The sequence below is a fragment of the Scyliorhinus canicula genome, chromosome 1 (genome assembly GCF_902713615.1).
Source record: "Scyliorhinus canicula chromosome 1, sScyCan1.1, whole genome shotgun sequence".
NCBI lineage: Eukaryota > Metazoa > Chordata > Chondrichthyes > Carcharhiniformes > Scyliorhinidae > Scyliorhinus > Scyliorhinus canicula.
The window spans coordinates 268,604,284-268,625,800 of NC_052146.1; the positions used below are offsets into that span (position 1 = coordinate 268,604,284).

The 21,517-nt window shown below is 43.4% G+C and overlaps 2 protein-coding genes across 2 annotated transcripts in view; one reads left to right on the plus strand and one right to left on the minus strand.

The window, feature by feature from the left end:
- The window catches only part of LOC119974222 (thyroid adenoma-associated protein homolog), a 570,459-nt gene that overhangs the window by 468,677 nt on the left and 80,265 nt on the right, over positions 1–21,517 (minus strand). The window contains 4 exon segments of the mRNA XM_038812984.1: positions 1,570–1,620; positions 1,623–1,680; positions 11,187–11,344; positions 20,562–20,726. Of these exon segments, the coding sequence (XP_038668912.1) occupies positions 1,570–1,620; positions 1,623–1,680; positions 11,187–11,344; positions 20,562–20,726 (432 nt within the window).
- plekhh2 (pleckstrin homology domain containing, family H (with MyTH4 domain) member 2) overlaps positions 1–21,517 on the plus strand; it is a 390,052-nt gene that overhangs the window by 101,028 nt on the left and 267,507 nt on the right. Inside the window, exon 2 of the mRNA XM_038812971.1 lies at positions 20,771–20,809. The gene's annotated coding sequence lies outside the window, so the exon portion shown is untranslated. The remainder of the gene's footprint in view (positions 1–20,770; positions 20,810–21,517) is intronic.

Genomic DNA, 21,517 nt, shown 5'->3' on the forward strand with positions numbered 1-21,517 from the left:
GGGTACCCTGTTTCTCCAACACAAAATTATGTTTGTACCGTTTGGCCTTGTATGTATTTTTTACTGTTTTTATAAAAAGATACAGGACTAAATTGCTCAATCTCCCTCCATAAGACAAACCCAGAGCTGCCAATCTTTCCCAACAGAAATCAGTATTCCAGGTACCAGAAATCAGTATTTTGGCAGTAAAATCGGTATTTTATAATAATCTATATTATTGTCACAAGTAGGCTTACAATAACACTGCAATGAAGTTACTGGGAAAATCCCCTAGTCGCCACATTCCGGCGCCTGTTCGGGTACAGAGGGAGAATTCAGAACGTCCAATTCACCTCACAAAGAAAAACTGCCCACCAATCTGAAGTGCAGCTTTACACCTTTAATGCACAAATCTAAAACACAAATGGAAAATGCAAATCCAATGCTTTTACATCCATGTACAGGCACCTCGGTGCGAGACCGTGCAAAGGGTCACATGACACGCATGCGCTGGGGTGGAGATGACAGGGGGCGAGGCTGCTGCACAGGTCCCCTGTATTCCAGCAGCCGTCGCCAAGGAAATCAATCGAAGAATTTTGGGAGGAAAGCATTCACTCCGGCTTGCCATCAGCTCCTCTTTCTACTGACAGATGTTGCTACTCTGTATCCTCAGTTCTTACCTGGTGTGTAAGTATGGTGTATAGGAGCCAAAAAAAAGAGATAAACATACTCATGACAGCACCGGAGAGAGATCCAGGCAATTTTAACTTCCTGGCCTCATTTAAGTCTTGATCCCTGCCTGAAGCTGGCATGGATGATATGGCAGTTGGGAGGGGAATTTTAGGCAGCAGGAGGTCAATGCCAGGTTAGTGCCCCTGAGGTAAATTGTTTGGGATGGTGCTCGAGGTTGTAGAGTGGGGGTGGTAAACAGGTCCAGTCAAGTGTGATCCAACATTTCCTTCTGAGACCCAAAGGAGCATCACTGCTCTTCCAGCAGATAACGAAACTCAAAATGTGGAAATAGATCTTACTTGGACTTCTTCTACCTGGATCACATTGCAACAACTTTCTCTGAAGACTTCAACACTGCATCACAGCCTCAATTTCCATCTATAATTATATAGGGGCCTCTACGACATTGAAGGGGCTTGAACATTTGCATAATGCAGTCCCAGCTTGGTTAGAAACAGGCAGACTCCAAGCTCCAAATACTCAAGGGATTAAAAGACAGACTTATCTGTGAGCAGAAACATTTCAGATATGCAATGGGTCGTGTCCAGCTGTGATTTTAACATCTTACCCACACTGATCCTGTCAAACCCACAAGATTAAAGTTAGGTTTGCATGTGGAAACTGTCCAAAATGTCATTAACTTTAGTGCATGTGCAGACTGACAAGGTAGAAGAGAGGTTCAGTTGCCTCACTCTCCCAAGACCCAAAATCTATAATATTAGCACAGTTGTGAAAGTTTCATTATTTACAAGGTTATTCAGCCAACAAATCAGTAAACAAACTGTCACTGACTGTGATCATCCTATAAAGAAACATACTGAAATAGAGGAAAAGAAACACTTGGCTTAGATGCCACTTACCTGGTAAGCATTTCAGTAAGCTTTACAAATCCAACGTATGCCAACTCAATGCACCTCTATGTCTCGATTGTAGAAGCTGGCATTTAAAGTACTCCCCAATTTCTCTAACCTATATAGCAAGAGAAAAAAGTTCCCAAATTAAATATGTTTTGTGATAAAAATCAACAACGCAACAATGGTCATTTCATTCTGGTAAACCCCATTCTCCTGAACAGGACACACACACAGTCTGTGCATTGTAGTTGAACCTACCCAAGACAAATAAAGTTCAAACTTATTTATCTTGGGTCACTATTAAAAGACTTAGAGTAGTTTAAGTTGTATCTGGCTGATAGGAGTCTGCAGCACAAAAGGACATTGTAATTTGACCACAAAGATTTTACAAGCAGCCTATCCACTTATTGATTAAATAAAAGAAAAGCCAAAGTTGTGAACTAACACTTTTTGTTGCCAAAACTCAAACATTTGCTCAAGGTAGAAATTACTTCCATCAGGCCTATTATATTGCTACCAAACACTAAATTATTGAAATCAGAGATAATATGAAAAGTCTTTGCAATGCTTGCAATACTGAAACCTGGAAGGTTTTGTATGCAGGGTAGAGTTTAATGGAGCTCACAGGAATAGGGTGAGAAATGGGGGAATGATGAAGAATCGGAAGGGAAAGTGGGGGCTGAGTGCTTGTCGTTTTTTCAAAGCTGCGAAACTCTCTCAGCAGCGTGGAAAGTGGAGGATGGCCTTCCCACTCAGAGGCTAATTGAGGCCTTAAGTGGCCAATTTAGGACCACTCAAGGGCCTCTTCCTGCCTTCGCTGGCATTCTACCAGGGCCTCCACCATATGGGGATACAGCAGAGAAAAACCTGGGGGCCTCCTTGCAGGCTGGAGAATGACGTTTATTTACAAACCACAAAATGTATTTTTGTCGAATGTCACAATGTACACTTCTATTTAAGTCACTAAACTTGGAACCCAAATGGAAGCATCATCACAAAATAAAAATTTTTAGTCTAATCTTATGCTTTTTTCACCTTCGTGATTTCAAATACATGAACAATAACAGCTGTTTTATTACTCTTCTGTAGTATGTTTTGACGTACTACTGAATGTAATATATGTTATTCAATACTGTTGCTGATGAGGTTTTCTGAATCTTGATGAAAAGGACTCAAAAGTCTTCCAGTAGTAACAAGAGATTTATTGAGTAACTAAAACAATTTTGTGAATTCTTTACTTTAATATTAATACTAGTAGCAAGGTTAACAAGATCTAAATACAGTAACTATGTTTAACTCCACTAGCACGCTGAGCTAAATCTATGCTCCTGCTCTCGTCACAGTACACCCAAAAGAGAGCGAGAGGCACAATGCGGTTGCTTTTATACTCCTGTTGGTACTGCCCTCTAGTGATCATCTGATGCTACTGATTATACATTAACCCATCATATACATGTACATACAGAGATCACTATAACAGCTACAGACTATTATATCTGAATACTTTATGCATGACATCAAGCATCATTTTGAAAAGGAAATAGTCCATCTGACAAAGTAAAATAAGTCACATGATCAACAAAAGCACCCCAAAAACAACATCTAGTTTCTTGAAACTGGATGTTAGATAAAACGTTTCATACGAAAACCAGTAACATTGACATAAATGATTTTTGGATTGAGGATTATGTACTGATTTCCACAATTTATCCCACTTACAGTTTAATAATATAAGCACAGCTCGAATGAGAGCAAAGTAAATTAAGAAGTGGAGACAGTTGTCCCTCGTTTTATGGATTTCAAAACATGAATTGAGGAAAACATACTGGTTCAAAACTTCCAGTGAAAATCATCACAACAATTTATTCATATGACACCTTTCATATCCCAAAGTGCTTCACACATAGAACATAAAACATACAGTGCAGAAGGAGGCTATTCGGCCCATCGAGTCTGCATCAACCCACTTAAACCCTCACTTCCACCCTGTCTGTTGCATGATTACTGCAATTTGTTTGTGCATAGGAAGAGGTTTGTGTGAATTCTGGTGAATTGAATTAAGGGATGTCAATACAGAGCAATTAAAGATTTCTTGCCTGTCAGTGTAAAAGAACTTCCTGTTGCTCAGAGTAATTTCAAAATTCCAACTTTTAACTTTGTCAAGTTTTGCTCCTCTATCGTAAGACCATAAGACATAGGAGCAGAATTAAGCAACTCGGCCCATCGGGTCTGCTCCGCCATTCAATCATGGCTGATATTTTCTCATCCCCATTCTCCTGCCTTCTCCCCAGAACTCCTGATCTCCTTATTATCATGAACCTATCTATCTCTATCTTAAAGACACTCAGTGAATTGGCCTCCACAGCCTTCTGCAGCATCGATATGGTATTTCCAGTTTTCACACTAGGCATCCATCCAGGATCAGCATTCATTGTCAAATCAATGGTGGTTCTGTGCTATGGGAATAGATTATGACTGCTTAAGTTAAATCACTTGGGACTTTTTAGCCCACCCGTATGCAATAAACAGATGGATGGCATCAGGTTAGGTTGGTTTCAAATTAAGGTTGCAGAAGTAAAAAAACAATCTTTGAATTTAACCTACTACCAGTCTCCAAACAAACATGTATCTTACTTAATGGGATTGAACACTACATGAACAAGGTAGCAATTTCCTTCACGCAGTCAATGAAGTTCTGAGTTTTCTCAAATCTAATCTAATAAAAAGCCATCACCTGTTTGATGGGTGTAAGATATAATGTTGTAAAAGTAGCCCTCCAGTAATAATAAATGCAACCGGCCACTTTAAATGGAGTGCATATTTTTGTGAAAAATATTATTTAATATATTTTTTGTGATTATCAGTTACCTAGTGATAAATCTGTCACAAAAAGAAAGACACTGTTATTCCTCTTGATGCACATTCCCAGGATATTTAAGAAAATTTGAAATGGCTATTACAAATAAGATAATCAGGCATTGAAATGTTTTATGTATTAGGAAACCAGTCAACTTCCATCAATAACCAAGTTCAAACCTTTATATTGAAACAATCTTACAGGAAAACCATAAATTACCTTAGTATCAACAGTGGTTTGGGTTAAACTATGAGTTTCTCAAATGCAGTTGTTGCACTTTCAGGCAATCATATTATTTGTCTTGCTGGGCATCACCTAGTTTATTTCTGAAACATTAATTAGTCATATCTGTGATATTACACTTACTAACACAATGCAATCGGAGTGCTTACTAAAAAAAAACATTCTGAGTGGCGCAAGAAATTCTCCAGCCTCAACAGTTTGCACAGTACACTAATTCACTTTTCGCTAATAACAAGAATTAAAGTTTGACAAGAACAGTTAATTGCCAGATCAACACCCACAAAAGGGAAAGGCAATTTTAATGCCTGCACTCTAATCACTTCAGTAATTGGCTTTTGACTGCTTGGTTTCTCAGCTGCACAAGCTAAAGATATTCATGTCGCTCAATACGGTTTCATTCAATACTTTCAGAACATTACGGAAATTGGCATATAATTTAATTATTCTGCATAAGCAGCTTTTTTCAATTATTCATCACACTTTGCTATCTAAATGTGGAAAATTGAGCTTTGTCAAAAATGTCATTCAAAAAAATATAAATGGCTTAATATTTCACAAACTGTTTCAAAATCAGAATCACTATGGTTTGGACCAAGTGAATTGTACTGTTTGAATGATGTCTATAATAAGCTTCTGGTTAAAAGCGTATCGCCTTGTCAATCTACATGGTAGTCCATTAGCCACAAAATGCAGCAAAAAAAAAAGAGAACTAGAAAATTGCAACATCCCCATCCCAGTCTCTTAATACACAGTGGAAGGAAATTATGTGAATATACAGACATTAAATTCTTATGTAATTGCTGGGCCCTCATGCATCAAAATAAGAGTCAACTTGGAGATGTCATATTACATAGGCACAGTGGGTAGAACTGTTGCTTCACAGCTTCAGGGTCCCAGGTTCGATTCCCAGCTTGGGTCACTGTCTGTGTGGAGTCTGCACGTTCTCCCTATGTCTGCATGGCTTTCCTCTGGGTGCTCCGGTTTCCTGTCACAAGTCCCGAAAGATGTGCTGTTAGGTGAATTGGATATTCTGAATTCTCCCTCTGTGTACCCGAACAGGCGCCGGAATGTGGCGACTAGCGGATTTTCACAGTAACTTCGTTGTAGTGTTAATGTAAGCCTATTTGTGACAATAAAGATTATCATATTATACAGTTAAGCAGCCTTAAAAAAAACTTGAAAAGTCCAAGGTTCAATTCCAGTTTGTGCTGAATTAACTGATCTCTGTCATGCTGAAATGTGGGTGCTACAATCGGCTTTGGGGTCCTCAGATCATCATGTTGGTGGGGGGAGGACAGGAGGTGAGGAAATCAACCAAGGTTTAAGGTAAAGCCAACACAATTGCTAGCTGCTTAGACATAGGTAAAGATAGGGGGTGGGGTTCTCAGTCCCGGCAGCCAGCCAATGGGGTTTCCTCATTGTGGGTACCCTCACGCCATCAGGAAATCCTCGGGCGTGAATGTGCTGCTGGCGAAACGGGGGATCGCGCCGACGGAGAATCCAGACCAGGATGTCTGAGATGTATATTGAACAATCAGGGGTCATATGTAGAAAGTTTATTACCCACGTTTGTTTCTGAAGGGTAACTGGTATCAGTCAAGCTAAACCCTAGTCAGAAACCTACAAAAGAGCTGGAGAGAATTTTGATGAAAATTATACAAGATAAATCCAAAGATGTGGTCAGTTGGATTGGCCATGCTAAATTGCCCCAAAGTGTCCAAAGGTTAGGTGAGGTTTAGAGGGATTGGGCTAGGGATTGGGCCTAGTTAGGGTGCTCTTTCGGAGGAGAGTCGGTGCAGACTTGATGAGCCTAATGGCCTCCTTCTGCTCTGTAGGGATTCTATGATACCCAGAAGCTATTACTTACCTTGGAAGTCTGGTTATATCAAGAGTAACTTTTCCAATTCATCATTAAGAAGGGACAAGTGATTTGTTCATTGTCTAACTGCTTGCATTGGTTAATAATGTCAAAAACTGAATTTTACATGCAATAATAGTCCATATTTCTATTTACATTGATTCAGCTAAAATATGACTACCCTTATTTTCAGTTCAAGGAAGGAAATTTACCACTAAGGTTGCAGAGACACAAATGATTTCACAAGAAGTTACAGAATCAAGAGACTGCACAATTCACATTTTAAAAATCCTTTGAATTAACTTTCTGAATTTGCTATAGCCATGTAAGCTCTGCAGTCATTCCTCATAGAACCTCTCAATCTTTTTCAAAATGGTGGCCAATCCATTTTTGTAGCAAGTCCAAAGTATTAAAACACTAACAAAGAAAATGCTTCATTCATTGGCCTTACTAATTAAGTTTTTCAACTAATCTATGTATAGCAATCTTTGACTACCAATTTAGCTTCACAAAACACAAATATGAAAATATACAAATTAAGTCAATTCACAAAAATGCATAGTTAGTAAGCAGCACTGGGTCTCCCAGTCCATCACATGGTGAAAATAAAGCATTTTATCCAGTATGTGTAATAATAAAACAGATATCCATTGAAACTTGCACTCATGCTAGATCCTTTCCATAAAATAACTTGAGTTGAAGAATTCTATAATTCAATAAAAATTCAAAGCATACACTTCATTCAAGATTTTGATGGTTTTGAATGTCAGAATGGATGTTAACAGAAGCAGTGAATCACCTCCATCTCATCATGTACAATCATGCAGGTCTCAGTAATTTATAATTTTATGGGTGCAACTAAGACCACAGGCTCTTGTACAGACTGCAGACACTTTTGACTGGGTATATTAACCCCTGAACTATTTTTGGTGACCCATCGCAACTTAAATTGACAATGATAGCAGGTTAAGACAAGTGTTAATTAAAATTATTCACATTTATTTCGCACAAAAGTTCCAATCAACCAGCTAGCCCATGCAAATAAGCACAGTCTATTACAATGGAAGCAGTAAAAAGGATGGAAAATGGTGGAGAAGCCAAATGGGCATCAAAGCCCTGAAACTCGACTGTGTTAGTATTATAACCCTTCAAATGCAAAGGTTTTGTTTTTACAGGGCAGAAAATCAAATAGGCTCTCAGGCTTCCAATTCAGGAATTTACAGTATTTTTTACAGCCAACCAATGATATCACAAAAATAATTGTAATATCCTACACAATAGGCCTGCCAATTATATGATACGGATCACACAATGCCCATACTTGTTTGCTCTTTTGACACACTGAACTTTTTTCCCGTCTTTTCTCCAAGTCTGTGTCATTTAACCATTGTTGCAAGGCAATGGCAAAGTTTTTTCTGCGCTGTGTTTTTTTCTCCATCACTAAACTTTTAACCCCTTTTAATCCATTGGTTTAATTTCAGGGGTTGTAAACCCACATTAAAAATGTACATATACAAACAAACCCAAAAGACCGGACCTTTTAGTCAGGAGTCTATCCAGGCACCAAGGCTAACAAACAACCGAAATGAAACTGAAACCATTTTATAGAATTATAGATTTTTTTAAATTATAGAACATGCAGTGCAGAAGGAGGTCATTCGGCCCATCGAGTCTGCACCGACCCATTTAACCCCTCACTTCCACTCTATCCCCGTAAGCCAATAACCCCTACTTACCTTTTTCTTTGGTCACTAAGGGCAATTTATCATGGCCAATCCACCTAACATGTACGTCTTTGGACTGTAGGAGGAAACCGGAGGAAACCCACGCAGACATGGGGAGAACGTGCAAACTCCGCACAGACAGTGACCCCACGGGGAATCGAACCTGGGGCCCTGGCGCTGTGAAGCCGCAATGCTATCCACTTGTGCTACCGTGCCGTCCCATTTCTACCTTCCTTAACACACTATTCATAACAACACCCAGTTCTAACTCACCATCACACCTCTCGACTCGTACACTGTCACTAAATTAACAGATTGCTTGTCAAGACATCCAGTGCAGGAAGAGAAGTAATTTTCTCCAATTAAACATTAGGCAAATCAAAATAATTGTCTTTGATCCCCGTTAAAAACTCAACTCCCCAACTTTCGATTCTATTCCTCTTTCTGGAAACTCTCTGAAGGTTGAACCAGACTATTCAGAACCTGTGTGTCATATTTCACCCAGAGATGAGTTTCTATATATCCATGCCATCACTAAGACCATCTATTTCCACCTTCATAACGCCTCTGAACTCTGCCTCAGCTTATCTGATCCTGAAACCCTCATCCGTCTCCTTCCCTCTAGACCTGACTATTCCAATACACCCCTGACTGGCTTCTCACATTCTACCCTCCATAAATTTGGGGTCATCCAAAAATCTGGTACCCATGTCCTAATTCACAACAAGTTCCATTCATCCACCACCCTGTGTTTGCTGACCAACATTGGCTCCCAGTTAAACAATGACTAGATTTTAAAATTATCATCCTTACGTTTAAATCTCTCCATGGCATCACCCATTCCTGTATCTGAAATCTCCTCCAGCACACAGCCCATTGCGATATCATCTAATAATGACCTCTTGGGGATTGTAATTTTAATTGCATCAGCAGGCGTGTCTTCCACTGTCTACTGTATACAAAACATACGAATTAGGAGAAGGCCATTTAGCCCCTCAAGCTGCTCTGCCATCTAATAAGATCATGGCTGATATTATCGTGGCCTCAACTCTACATTCACACCTAGCCACAATAATCTTAGATTCTTGACGAACAAGGCAGTCAATTTACCCCTGACTTATCTACAAGGCACAGTGTGTGATGGCGTTCTCTCCACTTACCCGAATGAGTGCATCTCCAACAATACTCAAGAAACTCAACATCTTTCAAGACGAAGCACGTTTCTGTGCAGGCGCTCCATGCGCCATCTCAAAATTCACTTCCTCTATGACCAGCACACAATGGCAATAGTGTGTACCATCTAAAAGACGTACTGCAGAAATTCACCAAGGTTCCTTCAACAGCACCTTCCAAACCTTAACCTCTCACACCCCGAAGTACAAGGAAGTCCCACATCACCTTGACATAGAACTATATCGCTATTCCTTCACTGTCGCTGGGTCAAAATCCTGGAACTCCCTTTCTAACAGCATTGTGAGTGTACAAACCCTATATGGACAACAGCAGTTCAAGAAGGCGGCTCCCCACCCGCATGTGCAATAAATGCTGGCTTAACCAGAAATTTCCACATCCCAAGAAATAATTTTTTTAAATTTCTTCACATATTTGTAACAGTAAACATTGTACTTAAACAACTTAAAATCAGTACCTTATACATTCACATTAAGGGTTGATATGAGATATATGCAAGTTAACAGGCAAACTGTCATCAACACACCACACCAAACAATAAAGGGCATCATCATTATTGGAAAGGTGCACTGTATTTGAGACCCTTAAGTCCTGCTTACATGAATATATTTACATGCAAGGAATTTGGCTTGTATGAATGGAAGCAGAGCAATTATTTTCTTAATTATCAATGCAATAATATAACCTAATGAAAATAAATTTGTTTTACATAAAAGCCAAACATAAGTAACTGACGTTTATGTAATTCTTTCTGGGCTCTCCAGATAACCAAACTTCTCATCCCTGGTACATTCTAGTAAATTTATTTTGCACTCTCTCTCAAGGACTTAATATTCTTCCTTAAACGTATGGTGTCCAGAATTGGGTGAAGTGCTCCAGCAGAGACAAGCAAGTGATTTATAAATGCTTAACATAACTCGGTTGTTTTTGTATCCTTGGGCGGTATTCTCCCCTACCCAGTGTGACGGAGGGTCCCGGAGTAGGGGAGTGGCGCCAACCACTCAGGGGTCGCGCCTCCCCAAAGGTGGGGAATTCTCCCCACCTTTGGGGGCAAGCCCCGCGCCGGAGCGGTTGCCACCAGAAGACCGGCGCAAAAAACCGGTGCCCCCGGCAGCGGGGCTGGCCGAAAGGATTTTGCCGGTCCACGCATGCGCCGGCAGTGACGTCAGCTGCAGCTGGCCGCTGACGTCACTGCCGGCGCATGCGCGATGTGGGGTTCTCTTCCGCTTCCGCCATGGCGGAGGCCACAGCGGACGCGGAAGAAACTAGTGCAGCCAGGGCACTGGCCCGGACTCTGAGGGGGGGGCCCCGATCGCGGGCCAGGCCACTGTGGGGACACCCCCCGGGGTTCGCCCCCCCAGGAGCCTGCTCGCGCCGCTGAGCCCGCCGTTCCAGAGGTGGTTTAAACCTCGGCGGCGGGAGAGGCCTCCCAGCGGCGGGACTTCGGCCCATCCGGGCCGGAGAATCGCCGCAGGGGCCTCTCCAATCGGAGTGGCGAAATTCCTGCCCCCGCCACTTCCCGGGTGGCGGAGAATCTCTGCCACGGCGGGGGCGGGATTTTAGGCGCCCCCAGGCGATTCTCCGACCCTGCTGGGGGTCGGAGAATTTCGCCCCTTATGCCTCTATTTATAAAGCTAAGAAATTCATCTTTTAAACAGCTCTCTCAACTTGCCCTGCAACCTTCAACAATATCTGTGTGAAAATATTACATGCACCATATCTTTCTTAAAAAGGGATTTAAATAATACCTGGTGGAACATCAGTAGCCCATCCTTTGAATCAGGTGTTGACTGAAGAGGCAAATTTTGACACAGTAAGCCCAAAAGCAAGGAGATTTCCTTCATACTTCTCCAGCAACATACGAGAACCATCTGGGCAGTAACCTGGCAAGATTGGCCTGTCTGATCTGCATACAGTAAAAAAAAGCATAAAATTAAACATTAGATCATAGAATTAACAGTGCAGGAGGCCACCATTCGGCCCATTGAGTCTGCACCGGCCCTTGGAAAGAGCACCCTAACTAAGCCCACACCTCCACCCTATCCCCGTAACCCAGTAACCCCACTCAACTTTTTTTTGGACACTAAGGGCAATTTAGCATGGCCAACAAATCTAATCTGCACTTACTTAAATCATCAATACAAGAGAGGATTGATATTTCCATCCTTTGTTTTTGTTTTGAAATTAATAGCATTGAGCAACAATTGTGCTTTCCAATTATTGATCCCCAACCGCAATATATTGTTTTTATTATTGTTTGAGTGCCCTACATCATGCATACTCCCAACCCAGAAAGCAAACTGGGCTCTCTACCAACATTGTTCGAGTCAACCACACAAGGTAAAGTCAAGGTAAAACTCGCTCGTAATTGTTTTGTTATTTCTCTCCTTCATGTCGTATCCAACAGGGTGTTCAAGTTCAGGAAAGCAACATGTAGTGTCCTGTGAGCCCAAAGTCTTAGCAGGCCACTATTTATTATCACTGTACATAGAAAAGTTAACATCAAAATTACACAAATCGATGCTTTTGCACAAAACCGCTTCATCATCATTATCTGACAACTTTAGAAACCTGTTGAAATGCGGCATCCTTATGTCCTGATCTATTTTTTTCTCCTAAATCTGCAATCAAAAAAATGCCATTCCAAATATGCATCTTTAAACACTAAAGACAGGTTTGTCCCATTATTTTCTGTAATTAATTCGACCAGTATCATTTTCTTCAAAAATAAGAGCTTCAGAAATTAGGCAATGTTGCTGAAATTATCCAGCTGGTTCATTTCCCAACACATCCTCCAAATAAACAGGTTGTTGCATGGTAGGTTTATAGATTTATTACACTGGAATGTAAACAATTCAATTAGCTTGTTGCACAGAAATGTAATGAATATAGCTACAAAATTATTCACAAATTCTGCTTTAGCCTTATATGGGCCCATAAACAATACCAGATGCTTAACTGTGTTACAGCACCACCAAGTGGTTTCACGCTATATATAATGGGCTGGATTCTCCCAACATGGGGCTATGTCCCCACGCTAGCGTAAAAACGCTGGCGTGGAACTCCCGAGTTTGCTGAACAAATTAAAAGTCGACTTATTTACCTTCAGGGGGCTAGCAGGGTCCCGGACTGATTCACGCAGCTTCGGCTGCGGATACGGGCCCCTGCATTGCCGGGTCCGCGCATGCGCACGGCTTCGGCCTCCAGCGGCCGCACCGAGCGCCATGGCGGACTCAGACAGCGGAGGCATCTCCGTAATATAGGTCCCCCCGATCGGCTGCACACCCCTACATTGGACCGGCACGATCTGTGCCCCAGCCGCTCATAGGGCCCCTTCCCCTCCCACCCCAATCCCCCTGCCCCCACCAGGGCGGCCACAGACTGAGTCGGCAGCCGCCACGCGAGAGTCCCGGCCGGCCATAGCATGTTAGTTCCACGCCGTTGGGAACTCGGCCGGTCGGGAGCGGAGTATTACTGGGTGGGCCTCTGGCAATGGCTCCCCGGCCGCGCGGCGTCGCAGACGCGTGGATATTCGGGGCCAAAGAATCGCCGGAGTGGTGTTAAATATTACTTCAATCAACTGTCGTACATTGCAGCTGGATTTTATGCTCCGTTCGATTTCCAAGATAGGATAGCAGAATCCCAATTCCGCTGGGAAAGTTGATTCTCCGCCCCCGCGCCAAACGCAATTTCGGCACAGGGCTGTGGAGAATCCAGCCCAATATATAATTTAATTCTAAATGGGTTGCTGAAAGATGAGCAAAAGGTTATAATGATATATGAAATGCATATTCCAAAGAAGAACTTGCTTTTCACATAAAGTAAAAGTCTCAAATTCACCACCAGATGGAGCATCACCAAGAAATAAAATGGGCTTTCTCAAAACAAATCCAAAGGTAGCTTGCTATCTCTGCAAGGTCATCCCATTCATCGAGAATTTTCCTCTTATTGAAAGGGAGTTGTGAATATACAAGGACACACTTTTAAAAATACCATTGATTCTCGCAAAAAACTTGGTAACAGAAGGGCGAAAAGGTATCTTGTAATATGCTGTTTCACAGATATGACACAATGGTTGTATAGCACCACAGCAATCAACATGTTGTCCAACACAAATCTTGCCACCTTACAAAGCTTAATCAGAATCTTGTCAGCAGCACAATGCGCTGCTTCCTGGAGGGGATCAGTTCTCTCCTGTCCAGGTTGCCTCTTTTGATCCTTTGATTTCATGCACACTGTGCACCAGTTCCTTACTAGCCCAAGCCTGAATGCTACACAGATCTTGTTGCATGCATGCATAGATTTCTGCATTATCTGAAGAGTTACAAATGGAACTGAACTGAACAGTGTGTAATCGACAGCAATCTTCCACACTCTTGATCTTATCAACCGAATGTTGTTGCAGAAACAGCCAAACATGGTTGGGCCTTGCATATTGACTTGAGAACCCCTGCAGCGATGTCCTAGAATGGAGATGATTGGACTCCAGCTATTACAACCAACGTCCATTGTACTAGGTATGAATCCAGCCAGTGGTGTTCCCTCACCACCCCCCTACCCCATCCCTTCATGATATCCAATGACTTCAATTTTTCACGGCTTCCTTGATCAAATGCTATCTCAATGTCAAGCGTTGCTCGAAAGGACTGCCGAAAACCTCTTAAATCATTTTGCTTCTGACCGAAAGCAAGTTGTTGGGACACTAACTGACCAGGTTGGATTTAAGGACACGACATCAGTGGGCAATTTTCCACATGGTCGGGTAGGTTACCAGTGTTGTAGTTGTACTGGAATTTGGCAAAATATGCAGCCAGTTCTAGAGCACAAGTCTTCAGCAGCACAGGCAGGATGCTGTCAAGGCCAATAACCTTTGTTGCACCCAATGTGCTCAGCGGTTTTTCACATCACATGCAGTGAATTAAATTGACTGAAGTCTGGCATCTGTTGTGGTGGGGAGCTCAGAAAGAGACAAAAATTAAACTCCCACTTGATACTCTCAGCTGAGGATAATTGCAAATACTTCAGCCTTGTCTTCTCCATTCATGTGTTGGGCTCTGCCATCATTAAGGCTAAGGATGTTTATTGGGGCCTCCTCCTCCGAATGGTTTTACTGTCTACCACCATTCACAACTAAATGTGGCAGGACTGCAGACCTTTAATCTGATCCACTGATTGTAGGAATGCTTGGCTCAGTCTGCAGCATGCCGCTGGATCTTTCTAATGGGCATGCTGCGTTGTAGCTTCACCAGATAGACATTTTGTTTTTAGGTACACCTGGTGCTGCTACTGCACACTCTCCTACACCCCATTCCTAATGAGCACTTTGCATCGGTATTCACCAAGGAGAGGGACATGACGGAGGTTGAGGTAGGGATGGATGTTTAAATACTCTAGGTCAAGTCGGCATAAGGAAGGGGGAAGTTTTGGGTATTCTAAAAGGCATTAAGGTGGACAAGTCCCCAGGTCTGGATGGGATCTATCCCAGGTTACTGAGGGAAGCGAGGGATGAAATAGCTGGGGCCTTAACAGATATCTTTGCAGCATCCTTGAACACGGGTGAGGTACCGGAGAATTGCTAATGTTGTCTCTTTGTTTAAGAAGGGTAGCAGGGATAATCCAGAGAATTATAGACCTGTGAGCTTGACGTCAGTGGTAGGCAAACTGTTGGAGAAGGTACTGAGGGATAGGATCTATTCACATCTGGAAGAAAATAGGCTTATCAGTGATAGGCAGCATGGTTTTGTGCAGGGAAGGTCATGTCTTACAAACCTAATAGAATTCTTTGAGGAAGTGACAAAGTTAATTGATGAGGGAAGGGCTGTAGATGTCATATACATGGACTTCAGTAAGGCGTTTGATAAAGTTTCCCATGGCAGGTTGATGGAAAAAGTGAAGTCGTATGGGGTTCAGGGTGTACTAGCTAGATGGATGAACAACTGGCTGGGCAACAGGAGACAGAGTGTAGTGGTGGAAGGGAGTGTCTCAAAATGGAGAAAGGTGACGAGTGGTGTTCCACAGGGATCCGTGCTCGGACCACTGTTGTTTGTGATATACATAAATGATCTGGAGGAAGGTATAGATGGTCTGATGAGCAAGTTTGCAGATGATACTAAGAGTGGTGGAGCTGCAGATAGCGAGGAGGGCTGTCAGAAAATACAGCAAAATAGAGATCGATTGGAGAGTTGGGCAGAGAAATGGCAGATGGAGTTCAATTCAGGCAAATGCGAGGTGATGCATTTTGGAAGATTTAATTCAAGAGCGGACTATATGGTCAATGGAAGAGTCCTGGGGAAAATTGATGTACAGAGAGATCTGGGAGTTCAGGTCCATTGTACCCTGAAGGTGGCAACGCAGGTCGATAGAGTGGTCAAGAAGGCATACAGCATGCTTGCCTTCATCCGACAGGGTATTGAGTACAAGAGTCAGCAGGTCATGTTACAGTTGTATATGACTTTGGTTAGGCCACATTTGGAATACCGCGTGCAGTTCTGGTCGCCACATTACCAGAAGGATGTGGACGCTTTAGAGAGGGTGCAGAGGAGGTTCACCAGGATGTTGCCTGGTATGGAGGGTGCTAGCTATGAAGAAAGGTTGAGTAGATTAGGATTGTTTTCGTTCGAAAGACGGAGGTTGAAGGGGGACCTGATTGAGGTCTACAAAATTATGAGAGGTATGGACAGGGTGGATAGCAACAAGCTTTTTCCAAGAGTGGGGGTGTCAATTACATGGGGTCACGATTTCAAGGTGAGAGGGGGAAAGTTTAAGGGAGATGTGCGTGGGAAGTGTTTTACGCAGAGGGTGGTGGGTGCCTGGAACGCTTTGCCAGCGGAGGTGGTAGAGGCGGGCACGATAGCATCATTTAAGATGCATCTAGACAGATATGAATGGGCGAGAAACAGAGGGAAGTAGATCCTTGGAAAATAGGCGACAGGTTTAGATAAAGGATCTGGATCGGCGCAGGCTGGGAGGGCCGAAGGGCCTGTTCCTGTGCTGTAATTTTCTTTGTTCTTTTGTTCTTTGTCATTGAATTGGTGGTCCATTTTGGAGCTGTTACATCTCCCTCATTTCCTTTGGGTGGGTGGTCTAGACTCATAGGGCAGTCTTAAAATAAGAGGTAGCCATTTAGGATTAAGGTGAGAAAAAATGTCTTCATTCAGAAGGTGGTGAATCTTTGGAATTCTCTATCCCAAAGCTGTAGAGCCTCAGTCATTGAGTATGTTTAAAGTAGAGGTCAATCGTTGTCTATATGCCAATGACAGCAAGGGATACGGGACAGGTGCACAAGCTTGCATCAAGGTAGAAGACCAGCAATGATCCAATTAAATGGCAGAGCGGGCTCAAGGGCCTACTCCCATTCCAATGCTCTGAATCTATTCCACTTAGCACAGTTGTAGTGTTACACAACACAATGGAGAATGTCCTCAGTGATACTCATTCTTACCAATAGTGTCATCTGTGACAGGCAGCTTAAATCTGATGAGAATTCACTCTAAAATTCCCTCACATTGGGCTGGATTCGCCGATCAGCGACTACAAAATCAGGGGCCGCGTCGCTTTCACGATGCTTCAGCCCCTGAAAAGCGGCGTACTTTCGGAGTCCGCCACACGCTGTATCCACGGCCTCAGTCCATTGCCGGAGATCCGCCACGTGATGCTCCATCCCCGACCAGTTCTCGATGGCGTGGAACTCTCATGGTCTCATCCGTCGGGAACTCAGCGTGGCGGCTGCGGACTCAGTCCAGCGCCACCACAGGGGGAGGGCCGATCTGCAGGCAGTGAGGGCATTATTCGGGGCTGGGGGCACTGTGTGGTGGTGGTTGGGGGGTGGGGAGAGGAAAGAGTATTTTTGCGGACCGGGTCAGCGGGCAGCGTCCGCCATGAAGCACGGCGCAGCTGCTGCAGGCCACCGCTGTGCACACTCACGGCCACGGACCCAGCAATCCTCCAGGTCATATCAGCAGCTAGAGCTGGGAGCTCTACGCCGCCTGGCTACTAGCTCCCCCTAGAGCAGTGAAAACGGTGGTGTTTTGCGCCAGCTTTCCTACAGTAAAACACCACCATTTTCACGCCGGCATGAGGACTTTAGTCACCCAAACGGAGAATCCAGCCTACTATCTCTATCACACACTGGGCTGGATTCTCTGTTCTGGAGAAAAGCGAGGAGAGTAGTGTTTAGTAGTGTTAAACTTCAAAACAGAAAGGTTGGTGGAATGGGGAGACAGGTGAAATTTAATGCAGAGAAATGTGAAGTGATTCATTCTGATAGGAAGAACAAGGAGAGACTACAAAAATAAGGGTACAATTCTAAATGAGGTCCAGGAGTAGAAGGACCCGAGGGTATATGGGTACAAATCACTGAAGGTTGCAGGACAGATTGAGAAAATGGTTTAACAAAATGTATACAGGAACCTGGGCTTTATAAATAGGGGCACAGAGTACAAAAGCAAGGAAATTATATATTAAATCTGTTTAGATACTGGTTCTGCTTCAACTGGATAGTCCAGTTCTGGACACTACACTTTAATTAATTAATAATCTTTGTTGTAACAAGTAGGCTTACATTAGCACTGCAATGAAGTTACTGTGAAAGTCCCCTGGTCGCCACATTCCGGCACCTGTTCGGGTACACGGAGGGAGAATTCAGAATACCCAAATGACCTAACAGACTTGGGGGATGAAACCGGAGCACCTGGTGGAAACCCACGCAGACACGGGGAGAACATACAGACCAAGCCGGGAATCGAACCTGGGACCCTGGCGCTGTGAAGCAACAGTACTAACCACTGTGCTACCGTGCCACCCAAAAACTCAAATTACACCACTGAACCAGGAACCGAACCAGGGTCACCAGAGCAGTACACTGGGTCCTGGAGAATTAGTTCAGTGACAGTACCACTTCACCACTACCAGGATGTGAAGGAGTTAGAGAGGGTGCAAAAATAAATAAATAAATAAAATTTGAGACAATAGTTCTAGCGACGGGAAACATCAGTAACGTAGATTGGAGACTCTTCTCCTTGAAGAGGTAGTTCAGAGGACATTTGATAGAGATATTCAAAATCATGAGAGGTCTGGACAGAGTAAATAGGGGGAAGCTATTCCCATTGGAGGGAGGACTGAGAAATAGGGGGCACAGATTTCTGATGATTGGCAAAAGAAGCAAGGGCGACATGAGAAAAAATTCTTAATGCCACAAAGTGGTTAGGGTCTGGAACGCATGTCCTGACAGTTTGGTGGAAGCAGATTCAATTGTGGCTTTTAAAAGAGAATTGGACCATTATCTGAAGAGGATTAATTAGCAGAGCTACAGGAAAAATTCAGGGGAATGACACAAGGTGAATTGTTCAAGCACAAAGCCAGTGTAGGCATGATGGCTGAATGGCCTCCTTCTGAGCTGTAACCATTCCATGAGCAGGCCTCCAGACGTTCAAGCAGGGGCTATGCAACAGACTTTGGGCTCCATGGACACGAGATTGGCTCAGTCTTGTTCACCTATCGAACCACGCCACATGCAGTAAAGGGAGTCGCTCTGGCGGAGTTGCTCATGGGTCAGTGACTCCGTACCTGCCTGAGTTTGTTGTTCCCAGATATCGGGGAAAATGTGCACCAAGCCCAGGAACAGCAGGTACCTTGCCCTGCTCCACGTCCTCTGTCCAGTCAATTTTCTCCGGGGGTACACTTTGTTCATCTGAAATTTTGCCATTGGTCTCCTCTGGCTTTCAGGGACTGTTCTCTCCAGACTTGTACAGTCTTCTACTGGGTCCATATCAGCAACCTACAATAACGGCGCCATTTGAATCACCTTCGGTCACAAAGATCCCCTCTTTGCCCAGTTCCTGACGTGCCCCATCCTGGAGGATCTGGTCCCGCAGTTCAAGAGGCCCGCTGTAGCACCACATCCAGGCCTCGCTATGCATTCACAGGACCTGCCCTCTTCAGATTCCGAAATGGACACACAGTCCACTTCGGCATTCGAGGTGGAATCCGTTGTACATCCGCCTCCTGCCACTATCCTACTGCGATGCTCCAGCAGAAGGAGCCATTCCCCAGTGTGGTACTCAGACCCAGTGCCTTGGGTACATGATGTTCTGCCAGAGCCGAAGAGAGTCCACTGCCCCTCCTCGCCTTTGTTTCTCCTCTTTCTCTGTGTCTATGGTCAGTGGATGATCCTTTGGACTTGGGGGGGGGGGTATCCAGGGCTCTTGAAATAAACCAATGTTATTTCACTCAACTCAGGTGTGGACCACCCCTTCTTGCAAAGTATATCCAGAGCAAGAATAAGTAACTGAGGGAAAGCCAACTTCAATAGGGTACGAATGGATTTGGGCCAAATAAATTGGAGTCAAAGGTTGGGAGGAAAATCTGTAATGGGACAATGGGCTACTTTCAAAAATAGAGATAGTTGGGACACTGTAAATGTGTATTTCCTCGAAAGGAAAAGCTAAGGAAAATTAATTAAGAGCTCCTTGGATGACAAAGCAGATAGAATTTAAGATAAAAGGAAAAGTTTGATTGTGACAAATGTCAGGTAGAAAATACAACTGAAAACCAGACTAATACAGAAAGTTTAGAGGGAGGTGAAAAATCAAATAGTCATACAAAAAGTAAAAGAGTGATAAAAAGAGGAGTAAGGCAATTAGGGGCCAAAAGAGGGTGTACAGATCTCCTGTTTTTAATAAAGCATCCTAAATTTTATCAATAGGGGCATAGAGTACAAACACAACGAGGTTATGTTGATCATAAGGCACTAGTTCAGCTTCTGCTAAAGTACTGCCCCACATTTTTAGTTGCGGAACTTTAGGCAGGTTGTGAAGACATTGGAGAGGATGCAGAAAAGATTCACAAGGTTGGTTCTGGGGATGAGGAACTTAACGTTCATAAAAGGAAAAACTCATTTGGTTTGGCAGTGTCTGAAGCGAAGGAAACCGTTAATGCTTCAAGTCCATCATGGCTCTTGTTTGGAACTCCAAGCAACAGAGAATTATACATTTGATGTAATTACATCAAATGTAAATTTTATACTGCTAGGAATTTAAATATATTTTGGAAGTCCTTTATACAATGTTTTGATCTTTAAGTTGCCCTTAAATGTACAAATTCCTAGGTCAATATTTGGCAATTACCTGTCATTGCCATACTCAAAGTTTCAGAGGGTTTGCAATGTTCATGTGTATTTTTGCTCGATTCTCGGTCTTTGTCAGTTTTCAGCAGTTTTGCTTGGGCAAAATAATCATTTGTGTCCCGTGGTCTTATTTCATTTAGAATCTTCTGCAGATCTTCGGCAGTCTCTGTTAAAAGGGAAATTAAATTTACTTTTTTTTTTTAATTATAGATGAATGCTGTGAACAAAGCAAAGGGGAAAAAAACACTGGTAAATGGAATATCTTTTGAGTCGTCTGCTATCATCAAACCTGCTGAGGCCAGCTACCACGTGGGCTACGTTTTGGATTGAAGTCACATAGTATCGCCTCGGATGTGCTTCAATCATCACTTCTGAAGAGGACGTGTGTAGCATTTGTGTTTCCACATTGGCTCTCCTTATAACTTCTCACAACAAATCAACATCACACAATACTCATTCATGGGTCTTAAAAGCCTACATTCTTCTTTTGTTTCTAAAAGATTTAAAAGTCTTCAAAGGATGGTTTGCATTTAGATAGGAGAAGTAACTTCGTGAAAACAGGGAGGGAGGTAGAGGGAGAAAGGATGGGAGGGAGGAAGAGAGGGAGAAAGGATGGGAGGGAGGAAGAGAGTGGGAAAGGGTGGGAGGGAGAGAGAGAGGAAGAGTGGAAGGGAGAGAGAATGGTGGGAGGGAAGGAGAGAGAGAGAGAGAGAGAGAGAGAGAGAGAGAGAGAGAGAGAGAGAGAGAGAGAGAGAGAGAGAGAGAGAGAGAGAGAGAGAGAGAGAGAGAGAGAGAGAGGAAGAGGGAGAGGGAGGGAGGGAGGGAGGGAGGGAGGGAGGGGAGGGAGGGAGGGAGGGAGGGAGGGTGGGTGGGTGGGTGGGTGGGAAAGGGTGGGAAGAAGGTTGGGAGAGAAAGGGTGGGATGGAGAGAGAGTGAAAGAGTGGTAGGGAGAGAGAG